The sequence below is a fragment of the Ochlerotatus camptorhynchus genome, unplaced genomic scaffold, assembly GCF_037179485.1.
Source record: "Ochlerotatus camptorhynchus isolate MF236.1 unplaced genomic scaffold, CSIRO-AGI_Acam_v1.1 ptg000328l, whole genome shotgun sequence".
NCBI lineage: Eukaryota > Metazoa > Arthropoda > Insecta > Diptera > Culicidae > Ochlerotatus > Ochlerotatus camptorhynchus.
The window spans coordinates 2,093,749-2,113,587 of record NW_027040816.1 but is presented as its reverse complement, the minus strand read 5'-3'; the positions used below and the strand labels follow the sequence as shown (position 1 = coordinate 2,113,587).

At 42.0% G+C, this 19,839-nt stretch overlaps 1 protein-coding gene across 2 annotated transcripts in view; it reads left to right on the top strand.

Annotated features, from left to right (window-relative positions):
- Positions 1-19,272, top strand: part of apt (apontic) — a 49,758-nt gene extending 30,486 nt beyond the window's left edge. For both annotated transcript variants that reach the window (XM_065230163.1, XM_065230164.1), the window contains exons 2-4: positions 1,696-2,231; positions 17,591-17,849; positions 17,917-19,272. In XM_065230163.1, coding sequence (XP_065086235.1) covers positions 1,976-2,231; positions 17,591-17,849; positions 17,917-18,640 — 1,239 coding nt within the window. In that variant the 5' untranslated portion in view covers positions 1,696-1,975 and the 3' untranslated portion in view covers positions 18,641-19,272. The remainder of the gene's footprint in view (positions 1-1,695; positions 2,232-17,590; positions 17,850-17,916) is intronic.
- Positions 19,273-19,839: the final 567 nt, after the last annotated feature.

Below are 19,839 nucleotides of genomic sequence, written 5' to 3'. Positions count from 1 at the left end.
ATTGCGAATCTGAAAGTAAATCATTCGACTCGACCCATTTTTCTAGACAAAACAGAATCATTTTCTCCAACAATTTCCGTATACAGGACAGCATCGCAATGGGACGGTAAGAGTTATAATCCGACGTGGGTTTACCAGGTTTTTCGAATGGCAATATTTAACTCTCACTTGCCTCCAATCATCCGGGACAATGTTGTGCTCCAGAAATTGATCAATAAGTTCAACAAGCGTCTCTTCGCGACGTCTGGGAGATTTTTATGCAAGTAGAAATTGATTCTATCTATTTTTGGAGCTGAGTTGTTACATGACAGGAGAGCAAGCGACAATTCCACCATCGAAAACGGGGAATCTATTTCGTTACTACCCGACGGACGATCACGAACGTTGGTTTGAACCGACACCGAATCCGGGCAAACTTTCCACGCGAAGCTGAATATCCAACTGTCTGAGTACTCCTTCTCTTCGTTAACCGGTGATGACGCGTTTCGCATTCTCCAGCCGACATTCCAGACTGTTCTCATGGAAATCTCTCGCGACAAACCATCGACGAACCGACGCCATTGACCGCGTTTTTTGGCTTTAATCAGGACCTTAAAAGTTTTCTCGAGGTCGGTCGGAGGTCGCTCGAAATCCCCGACCTTACCATGCTTGCGGAAGTGTTTAAACGCGGTGAACTTCTCGGTTCAATCCTTATCCCACCACAGAGTGGGAGGTCGCTTGCGAACGGAAACACCCCGAACACGTTTCGTCGGTGCTCGCAACGCACAATCGATGATGAGACGCGCGATAAAGAAGTACTCGTCCAGTGTACTTTCTGTTTCTTGATTTTTGTCTACGAAAATCAAGCGTTATCTTGGGCATTGGTAAGATTTGATTTCATGATATTTTCCCATACTTTTTTGATGAATGTCCACGTTCTGTTTATATTTTTAGAAAAAAAAAAACTGTAAGAGAATCATACACTTTTCCGGTGGCAGTTTCAAAACTCTCCAGGAATGCTGCAAAAACTGGCACCATTCCCATAAAAATGACCATCGTTTAACATATCAACCAATAATGATCGCAATCATCCCGTCTACCATAACTTAGGGGAACTTAATTTTCATAACGGGCAGTCAAAATGTTTTCACTCACCACCCTTACTTCTTCCCACCCACCTTCTTTCCCCCTCCTCTCTCACCCAACCCCCTTGATGATGGATCATTGAGCATCAACATCAGAAACAAGCCAGTGCATAGCCTGCTTCCTATTTTCGCATTTTCGCAAGCATCCATCGCCATCGGTTCGGAGCTCAATTAATAACATATCGCTGAAAGAAAACGCTCACATACCTGCGCACACCCATTAATTGATAGTTTTAGCTAATATTTAGGCATCCTATTTTTTCTGGTTCGGACGAGGCCTTTATGATCATTCCGCGCACCATAAATTACCCGTTCCGCAAAGTCAATTGCACATATCTTCGGCGTATTCAAATAAGTTTTTTTTTCCTTCGGTCGAATTCGAGCTCGTTGCATTTTCCTTCAATCGGTTGGTTTTTCAATACCATTTTCGACAGCGTTTAACCGTGACATAAATCCTCAAACATCATCATCATCATCATCATCATCACCGCAAGCACAACCAATCGGTGCGTAAAGTGGGAAAAGTAGTTCATTTTTCTCTTTTTCTTCTCGATTTTCATCACTCGCACAGGCAGTTTTCCACAAAATGTGAACCAAATCGGCTTCCGACTTCAAAGAACCATCAATTGCAGTAGGAGCGCAACATTATCATCAAACGACGACCAAAGAGCACCAAAAATCAAATCCCAACCGAAGAAGAAAAAAAAACAAACATAAAAGAAGTAAACAAAGAAGAAGAAAGTGGCGTTAAAACAAAGCGAAAATCTGTGTTAGTTGAAAGTGATAGTGGGCATAATTGGTATCGGAAAAAAAAACCGGCCTCAAATCTGGAATCGCAAACGATCGTCGACATGCTGCAAAGCACGTTGGGTTCGGCTCAACGGTTTAAAAAGCGCGAGCGGACGCAAAATTGGGCCTACGAGGAGAAGCACTTTCTGCTGGAACTATGCCGGAAGGATATGCACATTATCGAGAACAAACGGTTGGACAGTGCGCTGACGTCGCTGAAGAACCGGGCCTGGAAGATCATCCACCAGCAGTTTGCGATCGCGTTCGGCACCGATAGGAACTGCAACCGGCTGAAGGAGCAGTGGCGGCGGATGAAGGGTAAGTGTTCAAGCAAAAGTAAGCGTATTTCTTACAGGGATGTTTCTTACGACAACTGTAATGGTAGAATGTACAATAGGGTGTTTCATTTTGAAAAAAGTGATGAATTTTTGATAGGCCACCCTCCAGTTCGATTCATAGCCCCAAAATATGAACCTGTGCAAAAAATGGTAAAGATTGATGAAGGTTTAGAGGTCGCGCCAATGATTTGGATTTTGTATGGAGATTTTGGTGAATTAGTATGGGAAATTATTGATTTTCGTTTACATTGCTCTAACTTTGGTTGTAGTTGTCCAAACGTTGAAAAAAAAAAATATGTGGTTGTCATGACAATGATCAACAAGCCTGTTGTTGTTGCGATGAAATTGGCGTTGTTGCCTTGTACATATTCATTTGTCAATTTACCCTATTTTGCCATTTTTTCACATTTTTATAATTCTTGATACGCTGCAAAACTGAGCGTAGCAACTGTAGGCTTTTTGTTTATTGCCATAGCAATAACATACTAATTTTTTTCGACATTTGGACAAGTAGAAGCAAAGTTATAGCGATATAAGCGATTTTTTAAATTCTTCCATAGTAATTCCCATACAAATTTCAAATCATTGGCGCGACCTCTAAACCTTCATCAATCTTTACCAATTTTTGCACAGGTTCATATTTTGGGGCTATGAATCGAACTGGAGGGTGGCCCATCAGAAATTCATCACTTTTTTCAGAATGAAGCACCCTAATGTACAACAGCCTGTAGTGATCAAGCAACTTTTTTTCAAAGTAATATTTTTCATACAAAACCAAAAAACAGTTTATTGTATTTTAATTAATGGGAATGCATTTTTTTTTCTCACAAAATTAGCAAATATTAAGCAGCGCATGCCAATTTTCATACAAAATTGACAACTTTGACATGTTGTAATTTTATTCTCTTAAGATCAATTGAGCTGAAACGTTCGCTACCGAATTAAAAAAATTTGGGAATCTTTGTTTGAAGATTTGTTGAAAGTGCTTGCAAAAGCACGTGTCGTAATTGTTTTGAGTGTGGTTCTGAAAAGTGAAAGCTAGTGAAAACATGTATTGAAATGTTATGGCAGAAGAAAATCGACTGATCGTACTTTTTAATGCAAATATTATGAATGCGTGAATGAATTGCCAATAATTTGATGGAAAAGTGTTATAATTTGTGTCCAGATCTTAATCATGGCTCATTTTTAAGGTATGTAATAAGTAATTTACTATTTTGTAGGAAGATGTCTTTCGTACGCATACCAAAACACATTTATTTATTGATTGTTGTGACAGCCATTGTTGCATGACGTGCCGTATCACCTTAATACGAATATTTAAAACATGTATTTCATGATTATAGAACGAAAATTTCCAGGGTAAAACACATTCACTGTATCTACTTACTTGTTTTCTTCGAAACATAGCACAATAATACGCAATCGAATACACGAAACTCGAAACAACTGCTTCTCAAAACTCTTGGTGAACAAAATTGAACACAAAGAAAACCACTTCAACTTTACTGCTTTGATAGCAATCGTAAAATTATCATTGAAAAAGCGTTGATAATGATGATGATGGACCCACCTCTTACCCCTACAAAGGTTTGAGCTGGACGATTTATCTTTAAGATAATTGAATATGACATTTTAACCAGGTTGGCAAACAAAATCGAACTGGTTTCAGTTACAGATATAAATTCCCTCTAGAGTTTAGAGTTGCTTCATAGCGATATAAATGTGGAAAAGCTCAGGCGTCCACCTCTTAGTTTGCCTTTTTGTGTGTGTGTGTGTGTGTGTGTGTGTGTCATCCTCTATCCCTCACCCAGCCGGGGGCGTTGGACAAGTAGAACTGCGAATAATTTGATCAAATCTCATGCTCCGTAATGGTGCCCTTTATGTTGTGAAGACTAGTACTTCAAAAAGGGTAACTTTTGAGGCAAAACAGGGTGTCCTCAACAAGTTAAGGGAACAGGATGCACTAGATGTCCACAACAGGTACAGCAAAACATCACATAGACGCCCTTATTCACACTAACTACTCAGGGGATAGAAGGTCAAGAAGAGCCACCGCCGCCAACTAAAGCTTGAACCGGGTACCTGGGACTCCCACGATATACCCGCGGCAATGGTCAGCAGACGATGCCCTGTGCGTATTTAGTATGTAATATGTTTTATTTGGATACACAAAATGTTTGAAGCCATGGGTCATCTAAACCATAATTTGCATCACCACAAATACACTTGTCAACAATCTTCAACTGGAACGTACTCACCAAATCACTTCACCCGGGAGCGCATTCCCGATGCTTCCACGCATATTTTCTCTCCACTCCAACCACACAACAACCAAATATCACTTTTCTTCACATTTCTTTTTCAAGACACTCCGTGCACAAAAGCAATGTACATCGCAAAACCCTAAAGCGAACCCCACACGTATCAATATATTGACGCGGAGGGGAATTATTGACAATTATATTGATGATGTGAATACAGAATTATAGTCAATACCGATGTATTGACGTTAATATAGAATGTATTGACAATACGATTATTGTCAATAAAAACAATCGTGTACGGTCCACTTAAAGGCCAGCGCACAATAGATACGTTTTCGGGTTTTTTGACAGTTAGCCCATGCATTATCTGTCAGACGAGGCTCGGTAGCTCAGTGGTTACCGTTTCTGCTTACTGAGCAGAAGGTCGGGAGTTCAATCCCAGGCCCGTCCCCTTCCTTGCAATTTTTCACTTTGCCTTATTCTATACCCACTAGATTTTAATGAAAACAAATTCTTCTTTAACACCGATCGCATCACTTACCACAGTATGGGTCCTGATCTAAAAATAGAAATTGGATGAGTGCGCGCGCGTGTGTGTGTGTGTTTGTGTATTATAATCGCTCAACCAAAAAACGATTCCTGCGTGTGCGTGTGCAACCTTTCCTCACATCCAACATCCCAGTGATTTCTCGTGGAAGCGCAGAGGATTTCTCGGTTTCCTTCACAGCGAGTACCACGTCAACACATTCCTTCCCATTCCCTAGTTGACCTGCATTCGGACACGGCCGGCGCTGGTATTGCTAAATATAAGATCTCCAGTTCTTACACATTGAGGATGAATGTTAGTCCCAAACATCATCTGTTGGTTCTCTGTGTAATTGCAGCTGATCTGGTAATAACAGAGCAGCAACCGTGGGCGGTCAATCTGATTTTTTTATTGATTTTTAGTTAGCCCATGCATTATCTGTCAAAAAACCCGAAAACGTACCAATTGTGCGCCGGCCTTAACAATAGATCAGCGCCGTTCTCATCACCGCGTAAATAAACAGAAATTAAAATTTTCACTCGCGATGCCTCGAATTTTTTGTCCGGGAGAAACAATCAAACCACGCAGCGCCAAATCTTCTGATGCTTGCAATTTTGCAAACATGATGAATCATGTTTTCTTTCTTGGTTCTAAAACTTCTCGGAAAGCGAGAAAACCACCACTCACACACGTATAACCGTCCGGGAGGCAGAGTGCCAGCGCTAATCCGGCAAATGCAGCCGAAAACTATGAAAGAGAATGCACGCACAAAACAGAGAGCAAATTTAGACACAACCGTATCCAAAGGCGTTCGAAACTCGACTCCACCTCTTAGTCCACCTAAAATATTCATAAGTATTACAAGCAATCAAGAGATAATGAACAATCAAAAAGCATCCTATTACACTTGCGACCCCGCAATCTGATGCTATCATATGTTTCAGCAATGTTAGGAATGCTCACGAACCCCCAACATTTGCCAGAAAACTTACTACTAACTCAAGGTATCTTCCAAATAAGCTTCAAAATTGCATTTTTTTTTTTTTATCAAATGTTAAATTCAGCCCTCTATATCCGTAATACGCGCGCGAGGTTCAAACTTTTGTAGACTACTTTTTTTTTAATTAATCCACTATTAAATCAAATATTAAAAATCCATCATCACCATCGTGGCGAACAGAAAAAGTTTTTGCAGTGCTACAATAATTATTAAAAAAAAAAAAAATCGTTATGACAGCTATCCATATAAAATAATCCGTCCTCAGATGGTTTGCGATAAGCAATGAATTTAAGTTTATTTAAACAAGTAATTGCGAAGTTTCACTCATGAACATAGTTGAGTGTATGTATTTAATGGTGAATAGATATCAGAAACTTAATAATTGAAACAAAAACAGGTTCAATTACAAAAGTCACAGAAGATTGTATTACACACTAACATGAAGGATGGCAGCAGCTCCAACTCGGACCAACATTTAATACCGGCCCTGATTGAATGATCTGCCAAATACAGAAAAAATGATGTTGAATAATACACCCAAACGGTTGATTGGTCATTCCGCTTGTTGTGCAATATTACGCCGTATGATTTACACAGAATTTGTGAACAAATCATTTTAATGAGTGTAATATTGTATCCACTTTTAGAAGTTGGTTTTCAATACATCATATATCAATCAATGTTGATACATACACACTTAAAAATAACTATTTTTACACGAGACGTAATTCATCTTTGACGTAAATTATGGAACGTAAACAAACATGTCATGTAAAATTAAGGGTACCCAAACCGAAACATACGCAACTCGCCAAAAAGTACGATCGATTGAATTTATTTTCTCGTTTCTTTCAACTGATTCTTATGACATTTGGGCCGCTTGCATGTGTCGGTCTCAGGGCACGAAAATTTACATGACTTTTTGGTAGAGTGTACTGTTTTCTACGTACACATAAAAATGGTGAGCGTTGGTAGAAAAGGCACTCATTAGTGATGCATTACCACGTATAAAAACTTGTTTCCAGCAAAAGAAAAAACACACTAAACAATCAAAACAAATTCCTGAACAAGACTGAGCTTCTGTGAATTCCTCCTAAAGGGTGGTCGGTTGTTTCAGTGTGCCGACAGTGCCAAGCGTGTCATCAGACTGAATGTTTGTACAATCGTATGCTTGGCAGCCCGGTTAATTTGACAGTTTGTTCACATGTTTTATTTTGAAGAAACAAATAAAAAAGCAGTGGAAACCTATCCCAGATCCTAACTGTCATGACTCTTGGTTCGTTGCTCCTAAATTCTCTCGTAAAAGGACTAGACTGAACTTTATAAGCAACGGCCTCGGCCACCGAATTGAAGCTTCGAGCGAGAACGGGGAGGCACTTCCAATTTTCGACAGGACAATAACTTCTACTGGATTGGAGTATGATGTGGACTCGGATAAACCACATGTGACGGTAGTAAGTAGACGAAGCGAGCGTGCATCATCAGAGGAAACTGATCCAGATGCTCTTCAGATTCTGATGAACGCTTCCGGGAGGAGTTACTCCTCACAGATGCGTCGCCAGCGTTCTAGTGGGAGTAATCAAAATTCCCTGGAGGAGGTGGGGTTTAATATGTCTACACGGTCTGATAGTCCAACGATCGGACAAATAGAGAGAAGTATGATGTCTCTGACGAAAAGCAGTGCTGGCCAGAGAACACCTGTAAAAGCTGGGGCGCTGTCGATGATAGGAAAGCAAACGCCGGTGAAGATCCTACCTCCGAACATGGTCCGAGTGATCATCGATGTCAGTTACGATGAGGAACGAATCAGGAACTGACCAATCAACATCTTACAATTCCACTTAACCTCGTTCGGCTGTGATTTTAGCTCCGTCACGAATCTCCCCTGCCCAAATCGATCTACCAGCGTCATAAACCGTCTCTTTATTTCCTCGTTCAGGGTCTCACTCTCCCCACTAACCAACTCGCTAATAACATTAGTAGTCCCCTCATGGTCATCTTTTCAATCAGCACCCTTCCCAACTTTGATCAAACTGTTCTGAAACACCAATCCTTGAACAGTTAGATCGTCTTAAGTGGAGGTTCTCCGATCTCGAAGTCTTCCGGTAGCTACTCCAGCACCATCCGCAAGCATTATCACTCCTAGATTACAGTGTTGTACTTGGCATCGCTCATCCCGCAAGCATACCGCGTTGACTTTTGAACGGTTTGTAGCTAATGTTTTGAAAATATGTGCGCTGTGAGGAATCCATGGCAGAACTTCGCCGGAAATTCACGGTTGCAGTTATGAAACCAAAAATTGCATTGTGTCAACCACAATGATTAACATTTTGACACATGCACACACTCAAAATAATCGACACATTATTGTTACGTGAAAAATCACGTGGAGTCTCTCTTTTCACTTGTATGTCAAATTTACGTGACACAAGTAGAGTCTACGTGATACCACATACGTATCAACAGGAAGTCCCTTTAAAGTCACTGGGTTTTTTTAATGAAACGCACGTGATTTGCATATACACAAATTATATGTGCATTTCACGTAAACCCTAAGTGATTTTCACATATGAAAAAATAAATGAGTGCCTCACTCAGAATGGTACACAATATGGTGGAATTGCAATGTGCATGTTTACACGCCAGTTAAAATCGTGGGGCTTATTTTCGTGAGACTATTTCGTGTTGTAAGTATAATGGCTGAACATTTTATCATAGGCAAATTTTATGGCGAGAATAATTTGTAATATGTTTCTTTATTTTAGTCTAACGACAAGAAGTACCATGGATTGAACTGCTAGTTAAATGGCCCTTTATCATATGTGTTCCATATTCTCCCCGAGTCCAGTTTCGCTCGAATTAATTTCTACTTCTGTGTGTAGGTATATTTGCCACAATAAAGATACAATGGTCAAGGAATACTGTAGGATCTTTTTTCATTTGAAATCAAGAATACATTTGATTTAAACCGGAATAAAAATCATTGAAAACCACTATGAATTCCATCGAAAAAATCACATAACATCTACGTGATAACCCCGTGACCATCTCGCTCACTGAAATGAGTGCTTTCATATGATAATCACGTAACACTTACGTGAAAAGTGCGATGGAAAAAATCTATGTGTGTTTTCACGTAGCATGGACGTGAAAATTATTATGAGTGCAGAGCAGGCGCAGATATAGTACAGTGTTGCCAGCATGCTTGGCATACACAGTTTTGGTCACGAACTGCTCATTTGGTAATAACTTTGCACACAGTTGACAAAACAAAATTATTTTGAAGCAGTGGATAGAATGGAGTTTAAGTAAGATACGTAAAAAAAATGTAGATTGTAATTCTAGTAATAAACTGCATTTGATTTTGCGATGCAAAAATGAAGTGAGAAATGCTCGCTGCACATCTAGGACTTTAAGTGTAAAATTCATTGGTGTTGATCCATATGTTAAGATATACCTACTCTTTGCATATCTATGCAAACTATGGTCCTAATCTATCTATTGCCTTGAAGAAAAACATATTTCAACAACGGAGTAAAAAGTTATTAACAAATGAGTAGTTGTTGTGTACAACTGTGTATGCCAAGCATGGTTGCCAGTAACTTTAAATATCGTTTCGTGGGTGGTTCATCTTCTTCCATTGCTTCTACATACAACGTTCTCAGCAGCAGCGCAATAGCTTTTCTTTTCCGCGATCCAATCGGCATTTTACCACTTTAGATTTGAATCAAAATTCTATGAATGTTAAGCTCTTCCGTTTACTCGTTGCCTTCCAATGTGATCACGGTCTACAGATGAACTGTCATATTTCTGACGTTGTGAATTATTTTAGTCTGTACTGAGTTTCTCAGTCAATGCAGTGTAATCGTCATACAGACATGCTTAAAAAGTCTGTCACAGGCTACGAAAATGACTGTCAAAATATTGTCTGTCACCAGTAAAATTTGACTGTAACAGTTATTTATCTGCGGGTAGTGTGATCACGTTGCCAGACAAGTTTCAAACAGACAAAAAATGACAAGTCTGCGACAGAGAAACTGTGGCAAATAAGCTGTCTAGTCTATTCGTACCTACACGCATTAGCAACAAAATTAGGGAATGACATTGACAATGACCATGTATCAGAACCCTATTCTTAACCACTTCAAACTAGGGAACAAAGAATAGAAGATTAGGAATCACATAGACTTGACATTTTTTCCTTGTTTCAAGATCATCCTCGGTGGACAAAGCCGAGTCTTATCACCATCAACAAGGCATAAAAAGTAACAAGGACTAAGATATGTTCCTTGGATTCCTGAAAATCCTGTTCCTCAAGTTTGAAGTAGTCAGGACTAGGAATTGGTGGTAGGTCCTACATCCCGTAACGTACCACGAAAAGGTGATCTACGCACGTTACGGGGCACTGGTGGAACAGCAAAACAAAGAACCGATACCGGGAGCCCCATTAGTGACGTTTAACGCATGCACACCTGAAGGTCCCTCGCCGTGGTGTAGTATTGTTTATTGTATTCCTCCTATTCCTCTGACTACCTTAAAAATGTATGATCTGCCAAAATGAGTTTGACAGCGATTTGTTATGTATTTTCCACGGATTTTCCCGAACACGCTCTCACATATTGCACCAACACAAACAGACATGGAAATCTCGCCCACAACAAAATTAACCCACGCCTGATAGAAGTGTTTAAAAACTTGTTTTTTCAAATGCTCAATCACATTTATTTCAAATGCATTTCACCTTGGCTCAAATTATTATTCACGTGCATTCTAGTGTTTCAATCTTTGAAATGTTGAAAATCTTTCACTAACAATCCAAGTGTTTTGCACATTGAATCACATGTTCAAACAGATGGATTTGAAGTGGTTTGCATTGCAATGCGATGTGAACTGCTTGTTCTGCAAGGTAAACATCGCCGGTGGTGTAGTGGTAAGCGTAATTATTTCTCACCCCGAAAGGGCTTTGTTCAATTCCAGTTGGCGCCAGTGGGATTTTCTGAGGTATAAAATCTCTGATCACGCCTTCCTTCGGAAGGGAAGTAAAGCCGTTGGTTCCCGGTCTATGAGTTGATGAGTCGATAGGTAGGGTTCAGGTGTGGGAGCTGCCTCCCTGGCGTCGGTAGCATTCGTACTCAGTACGGAAAACAAGATCGACAAAAAACAAGTTGGAGGGTTGTGTACAACACACGACCGAATTGTTGACGTAGGACTACGAAATTTTTGTTCGATTTTCTAGTTCGTTGTTCGGATATTGTTTTCTTGTGAATTTCATAACACATGAGTAACCTACGGTAGGAGGAAAATTCCACTATCTGAGGGTAGTGTTAGTATGCGTGGGCGAGCTACCAGCTACGCCAAAATGTCGATCAAATGCATTGTTTACAAAAGGCGCCATAGACCCTGAGTGATGCCTCATAGCTTCGTCCAGCTGGATTGTCTGACTGAACAAGTGGAAGCGTTATCACCGAGCTCCGACTTGCTCCACTGTCGGGCTGGGACTGATGGTAGCGGTGGATGCAATTTGACAGAAGCATTTTGGAGACGACATCCCTTCCCGCTGCTCTTCCTTTCCCTCCGACCAGCTCGATGATTTGGTAGCAACTGATATTTCTGTTGATTATTATTTTAAATTATTTCAATATTTTAATTGATTAGCCTATCGGGCTCTTCATCTTTGTATAATTTGTTATTCTAATTTACGCATCCACGTTTTTATTCTAGTCTACAAAATACCCCTTGGGGTGTGTGTTATGTTTGAATTGAAAAAAAGGTGATAACCTACCTAACTATGAGTACAACTTAATCTAACGTGCTAGATCACGTATGATCTGATGAGTTGATTATAGACAGGTGCCTCTGAACCTTTCCAGAATAGAAACTCTCCGTTCTTCTAATGTCTGAATTCCAGCCAGGAGATGGATCTCAGGATTAGGATCATCCTAAGGATCTTGTTCTGGATCCTTTGGAGTTTGAGGTGATGGCATTTGGCGCAACTCTCCCAGCTTGGCATACTCGATTACGGGAAGGATGATTTGTTTGTAGACAGCAAGCTTATTTTTCAGGGACAGGGTAGACCTCCTGTTGATGAGTGGATACAGGGATCTTATTGAGATGTTACACTTGGTTTTCGTTTTATCAACGTGCTCCCAGAAAATCAGCTTGCTGTCTACTGTTAAGCCGAGGTAGGTTAACTCTTTCGACCATCCCACCACTGAGCCGTTTAGGCAGATCTTATTATTCACCGAGATGGGAGATTTAGAGTGTGGAAAGATGATGACCTGGGTCTTTGCCACGCTGATACGGATCTTCCAGCTGTTGAAATATTCAGACAGGACGTCCAGGCCTCTCTGAAGTTTGGCAGTCAGAGCTCCGATGACCCTACCCTTGTAGACGATGGATGTAGCATCTACAAACAGAGACAACGATCCACCATCAGGGAGAGCCGGCAATCGGAGGTGAACAGGTTGAATAAAATGGGACCAAGGATGCTTTCTTGTGGAACCACAGCACCGATGTTGAAAGCATCCGATGTGATGCCATTCAGCGAGACTTGAACCGTCCTAGGAGCCGGTGATAGACTGCTCTTTCGAACAGTTTTGATAACCCTGAGAGAAGGCTGATTGGTCGATAACTTGAAGGAGAGGTTTCTGGATGGGTATGACATTTTTTAGCTGACTTCCAGCACGAGTAGTCAAGTCGAAGGCACAGATTAAAAATCAGTGCCAGATGGTTGTAGTATCAGGAACTCAAGTGTTTGAGTTCCAGATTCAGGATGTTTTAAAACGATGTTTTGTCCGAGATTATGGGAGCTGACGAAGTGTTGACCTATCGCGGCAGCCTTCTCTTTTAGAGTTATTAGATGAACCACTGGCTCGCCGTAACTATCCAGTGGGGTTAGTGGTGGAATGGATCTTGACTTATTTTTAAGGATTTTGGTTAGTTTCCAAAAGGGTTTTGAACAATCTGGGAGAGAACGAATCCTGTTAGCAAAGTTTTGATTACTGAGGTCCACCATCCTGGTTTGGATGGTTTTTGTTAGGCGATTACAGTGGGTCTTCAAGACAGGCAAGGCAGAACGCTGGTATTGCCTTCGAATGGAGTTACGGAGTCAAATGAGATTCTTGGTAATTCTATCAAGGTTCAGAGTATTACCATAGTGGTAACTCTAAGACCAGAAGGTCCTGAAGAAACGTGCTCAACTTTTTGGCTCAGCTCTGGTACTCTCTTCGGTCCCAAGCTAATCGATGCACCCATCGAATCATAAGAATATCCACGAACCCCTTATTTTATCTGTCAAACTTTTATAGCGAATCAAAACAAACATAGTGTAGTACTAGAATTACAACTAGAATGGGATAAGTTAATAGATTTGCTTGGGATCAATAGGCTATTTAGTCAAGTAGTGAGCCAATTTAAAATCGCTAGTTTCCAACCGGTGGTATTACTCACCTGACTGGATACTGGAACGTGTTGTTCCCTGGCCCGGGATATCGCCTTCTCGATGGAACGCAAACACCGGCCAATGTCTTCGGGCGTCTCCGGAAGGACACCGTAGTCGACAGTGTAGTCGACACAGTGTGGGAACTGATACCAGCTGACACGATGATAGTTGCGTCGGGAAGCTTGGAATCGGTTGACGGATGAGCTCACATCGGCCACCACCGGATAGTGGTCCGAACTTAGCTCATCGTGGGTCACAGGTTGCGAGATGTTGTCTCCCATGCTGCTGACGAAGATGTCGATGGTGGAGTGTACGCCCGACCGGCTCAACCATGTGGGAGAGTTATTATGGTGTAGTGAGCCTCTTGCAAGTCGTCGTTCATGATTGTGCCGTTTTGGTTGCGTCGACTGTTGCCTCAAGCCTGGTGTTTGGCGTTCAGGTTGCTAGTGATGATGTACTTCTCACGCCGTCCAGTTGGTCTGATGATGTCTCTCCGCAGGTCTGCTGCCGACCCGTCCCAATCATCTTCAGCTGGAAACTCGGTAGCATTCGTCAGCCAATATTTCTCCTCAATGCGATAGCCACTCATCCTCCGCAGGAGTTGTTTCCCTCTAGCCTTACGCGCCGAAAATCGGGAAGGTGAACATTTATCTCCGGCTATAGGTGTGTTTCGGTGATGACGGCGATGTTCAACGAACTCAATGATTTTGCTCTTGAGAGAGCAAGCGTTCCAGTTGGTTATTTTGATGGCTTCACGGTCCATACTTTTGCACGAGGGGCATAACAGCACGAAGCTGTTCAGGTAGTGTCTTGGTGGAGCGCAAGATTATGATCACCTCAGTCACGAGGATCACTAGTTCGTCGCTTGTGAGTGGAGAGTCTTCTGGCTCACCTGACAAAGCACGGGCGTACGATAATCCCGGGGCAGTAGAGCCATGGCTCGGCTGGGCTGCTGTGGCAGTGAGGCGATGCTGAACTGAACGATGACTGGGACCTGCTGGATCTGATGGTGGATTTTCAAGAAGGGGGGGGGGGCGGTCTGATTTAGTGGTAGCGGTGCTAGATTGGGAACCATACGGCGAGGCTGAAGTACTGGAAACGTGTCCATGTTGACAGTAGGAGCACGATTATTGCGGTGGCGACCGGGTTGGTTCCTCGTGGAAGCCTGTTGTCGGATCTGGATGAAGGCCGCTCGCTTGGGACATCTCCTATCGCTGCCCAGGTGGTTGGAATCACAGTTCACGCACTTAGGCTCAGCTTCTTCTTCCTTCTTGCAGGCGGTAGTATTGGGATCCCCAGCACATTTGCCACAACGAGCCTTCATGTGACAATTCTTCGTACCGTGCCCAAATGCCAGACAATTAGTGCACTGTGTCACGTCACGGTGCCAAGGGCGACACTGCTCCCACTGAATCACGATGTTGAACAGCGCGTAAATCTGCCGCAGAGCTGCCACACTGGTGGAGCCCTTATCGAAGTGCACCAAATGCACTGGTTTCATCACGTCTCGCAATCGTTGGTTGGTTGCAGATGAAGGTGCTCCAATTCTGCTTTAATCTCCGCAACAGGGAGATTTGCAAGACCACGGATCACCATTTTCAGTGGTTTGCTTCCAGGGACGTCGTGAGTGTAGAACTCAAACCGGTTCAGCTGAAGATATGTGCCAACAGATTTGTAGTCCGTCAGCGTCGAGCACTAGATTTTGATCCCCGTGCTGCATAGCTTGAACAGCGAATGGATTTCATTTTTAGCCACCTCATTCCTGAGCAACGCGAGTTCCTTCGTTGAGGTGAACAGTGGGTTTCTCAACTGGATCTATATCTGCTTCTTCGGGGAGTGCCGAGAACGGATTATTCTGAAGTTACCTTTCCGTGTGGTTGCTGGTACCAGCTTTCTTGCGAGGCATTTTCGGGGCATCTTGAACGGATGCGGTTGCATCCAAACTTTGGCGACCCATTACCTTTTGTTTTTTCAACGGGTGAGTGGAGACATTCAACTGTTGCTCCACTACCGCCGATTTAGTGACTGCCACAATAGAGGCGAGAACTGACGACACGTTGATAGTGGAAGCGATTTGGCAGACCCTTTTGTAGAAGAAAATTTCGGCTGCTCTACCTTTTCCACTATTCTAACGTAATCAGTTTTCACCGAGCTCCGATCAGATCGACCGCAACGTTGAATAATTGTGCAGCTTCGGCTTGTGTCGTTAGGGATCAACTTTCTGATGGCTGTGTTAGGAGTTGCGGTCGATGAAAATGTATGGGAAATTTTAATATTTCCATATTTCTTCATTGTTAACTATTTAAATATTTAACAATTATAATGTGTGACATACCACACAAAGTTTATAACACTGATGAACCGATTGGCACACAAATCATCCATTGATTATTGGCCAAGTTATTTGCATTTAAAGTCTGACCAATTTTCGTTGCATTTCCCTGTATTGGCGCCCTTCCCGAAAGACGTAGTCCTACGTCAAAACGAGAACAACCGTGACCCAGTGAGATCGAATGAAGATAACAGCAGCAGCACACCTCAACAGTCCAGGATTGAATCCCAAATCAGACCCATTAAAAAAGGCATGTGTAAGCCCTGCCCACTGGCAGCTTTGATTATACAGTCGATTCAATTTTGGAGTCGGTAAAGTAGAAGTTGATAAAGTAGAGTATTGAGCTATTGATATCACCATGTGAGGCACAGAGACTTCAAGTGTGTCACAATTCGAACCAATAGTGTTGAGGCATGTTTCACAGCATAATATTCAGACATGAACTAGATGTGTTTCGCAATCAGTGCACAATTAAGTGATGATGATGATAACGTGTGGAATTTTTTGAGTGTAGGACACTGTAAGTGTACCAATTAGCGCTCACAAGTGCCCAAAACTGAATTATTTTTCAACTTCTTATGATATATGTGTGGCCTGTTTTTTTTTTAAATTCTGCTCCTCTTTGGCAATAATTCAGTAAACAACAATGATATTTGGCTATCTAGATTTGAACACCAATGAGCGGTAATTGGTACACTGATGGTACACACTTAAATAAAATCCTTTTTGCTGTTTTTGAGACTGCCGCTGCGGAAAACATCGTATGCATAATTTATGTTTATCCGTAGTTACAATCCATTCATTTTGGCTAACAAAAAATGTTTTATGAAATTATGGAACAATAAGATATTACGATGATATTTTGTATGTGTAAGTATCAAGAAAAGATTGTAAAGTTTGTGTTTGATACAAAAAAAAATCTTGTAAATTTAACTTTAACGGTTTCAGGATGAGCGATTTTCTGATCACCTCTTCGCGAAGAGTGAAGAGTGGGTGAGATAAATGACAAAAACGCTTATTGAGACTCTCATGTAGCAAAATTGGCAGGTATTATGTGCAAAACACAAACTTCACAATATTTCCTTGTTGCTTAGGCAAACAACATATTATCATAATGGGGAAAATGGATGTAATGTCGGCCTAAATGCCTCTAATTTGGGCCCATACATAAATTCAGCAATGGACTAAATTTTCAATCACAACCAAAAATATCCCTAAGTACCGTCCCAGTCATCTAGATAAAATTGATAAATAGCAGATATTTATCGAAGGTCCCAATCTTAGATTCATAGACCAACATTAGAGCCATTTCCCCTATCTTATTATTCCAAAATTTCATAAAACATTATTTTAGCCAAAATCTATGGAAGGCACCCTTGGTCACAATTTTGTTGATGTTTACCAGTCGTAAAATGATTTCCCCATCAATTAATCGTTCAGGCCAACTACGAATCGCCACTTGAAGGCCATTTCTCATGGAGAAGCATGGTGCTCCATCGTTCCAAACTCCAATCAGTATCGCTTCTCGCCTTATTCATTCTCAATTTTCAACACTGATTTTCTTGCATTAGCTAAGCGCTCAATTGTTCACCCTTAGTTACTAAATAAAGCAACCGTACAAAATGAGCACCCGCCACCTTCCCTCCTTATCCGTCCATTGGTGTATTCTATCCATGATGCGTCCAAATAATACAGCATTTAACACTGATTACCACCAATTTTGCCGCCTCATTTCATCGCTCTCTTCTCTCTCTCTCTTTCCATCTCCCTCAGCCTGCACACGTGCCGAAATGCTCGATTACCAGCAGCGCATCCAGCGATATGGCCAAGAGGTGGCGGACCGCAAAAAGCCCAGCCAGTTCACTTTCGAAATCTGGGAGTTTATGCAAGAGGCGAAGAAGGTGTGCAAAAACGAACTGATGGACGATGTGGACTACTCAAAGATGAAACTATCGCTGGAGGAGAACCTGCCCCAGGGCGTCTCGATCAAGGACTGCAGCGACGAGAACGATGAGGAGAGTTCGTCCGTGTGGTAAGTCAAACACATAAATCCGCGATGGGTGTGATCAATTTTTGCTCAATCTGTCGTTTCGTTTTAGGGACAAGAATTCACAGAACCTCTGCGAGGTACAGATCAAGGAGGATTCCATGGAGGAAGGTGACGATTACGACAAGAGTCGACCGGCAAAGTTTCCCCGACTGGGGGCCCTGCCCAGTTCGTCACCCTACTCGGCGGAAAATGCACATACCAAATTCAACGAGCTGTTGGCGAGTAGCTTCGCCAGTCGACTCAACGAGCATCTGTCCAACAACAATAACAACAACAAAGTCGACGTCGATAGCTACAGCCGAACGTTCGGCAGCGATTCGAACGTATCCGATGTACCTGTGAACATGTCTCAGAACGATCTGAGCAACACACTGGAAGCGCTGAACATCCTGAAGAACCGCTTCAACCGACTCAACGAGCTCGGCCAGTGGAAGAATGCATTCCACGAAGCGCAGAACCTCAGCACCAATGCCAACAGTCACAACGAGCATCAGCATCAGTCACTTCCGGCCCATCAGCCGCTCCCGGTGCCGCACCCAGTACCGAGGGAACATCAGCAACCCGCTTCCCCGATTCCGGCCAGTGCTAGTGCAACGAGCAGCAACAGTCAGCAAAATGCGATCAACAAGCTGACCGAACAGCAGCAGCAGAGCGAACACGAATTGCGGATGGAAATACTAAAAACTGATCTCGAGACTGCTAAACTCAATAAAGAAACCGCAGAAATTAACCGACAAATTGCACTCCAAAAGCTAAACAGTCTGAACAGTTGAAATAATAGCCAAACGGCAGCCAGCCGAGGTGCGCACCAGACGCAGTACTTAAATGCTAATAGTAGGCATAATACAATAATTTCAACCCGATCCAAGCAACCCTGTGTGTGCGGTGGACGCGAGCGCGCCGAGTTGATCAAAGCTGGCTAATAATCATGAAGCGAGCGAAAGAGTGAGTGCGAGCGAGCGAGCGAGAGAGTGAAAACTAGAGATATTGTGCAAAATAGCTACCTCAGCAAGGCAGTCACATTGCCGTTGCCACCAAAAACTAGGCTTTTCGCACCTTTTCCAACCTTTTCTGTTATTATTATTATTAATATTATTATTATTATTATTTTGGCTTTTCCTTTGAAATTGTAGTTTTTATTTTTTTTTTATTTCAAAAAAGACTAAGGTATAATTATCACTCTCCTTTTTTGTAGAACAAATTAATTAAAACCAAATCACCCTACCGCGGTAGGATGTGAGTCGTGTGAGAAAGAGCGATTGGTGTTATTATACTGAAAGCGGGGGGGCTCACACCCTGCACAAGTACACCAACGCTCTGGCACAAACACCACTGTAATATTAAATTTAATGTATCTCACTTCGAAGGAATAATAAATATGAACTTATATAAAGGTATAACTGAATAAAAGCAAACCTATGTAACTGTTTTATCTTGAGCTTTTCTGTTTTTATTTTCGCGCCCGGAGAGAAGTTTTCTCACACATGATGATACTTACTTGCTTACTTACTTACTTACTTATTGGGTATGGCTAATGATGATGACAGCGCTGGAGATTACTGCAGCAGTCGGTGATATCTCCGGGAGGTATGTTGTTTGATGCCACAGGTGTGTTAATCAAATTTGGCTAGTTTGTGCGGCTACTTTGGCGTGGAGATGCGGAGACGAAAATTGAGGCTAGTTTAATTAAGGTGAGGCTTATTAACGGAGGTTTTTCGAATGCACTTCTCTCGTTAGGTCTTATGGTAGGGGGATTTGTAATTGGGCATTGTGCGTTTCTTAGTATAGTAGCAACGAACTTCAATTGGGGATGGCATTTTTGATAGTGTAAGTCAGGGAAATAAGATAGAATTCTCGACCAGGCGTCAATTATTGGAATTCTGGGCTCTTAAAATGAACAAACAAAACAAAACAAACGTGGAAGTGTAGTGTAGAAGATTATTAATTATCCCCCAATCAAAACAACACTGTC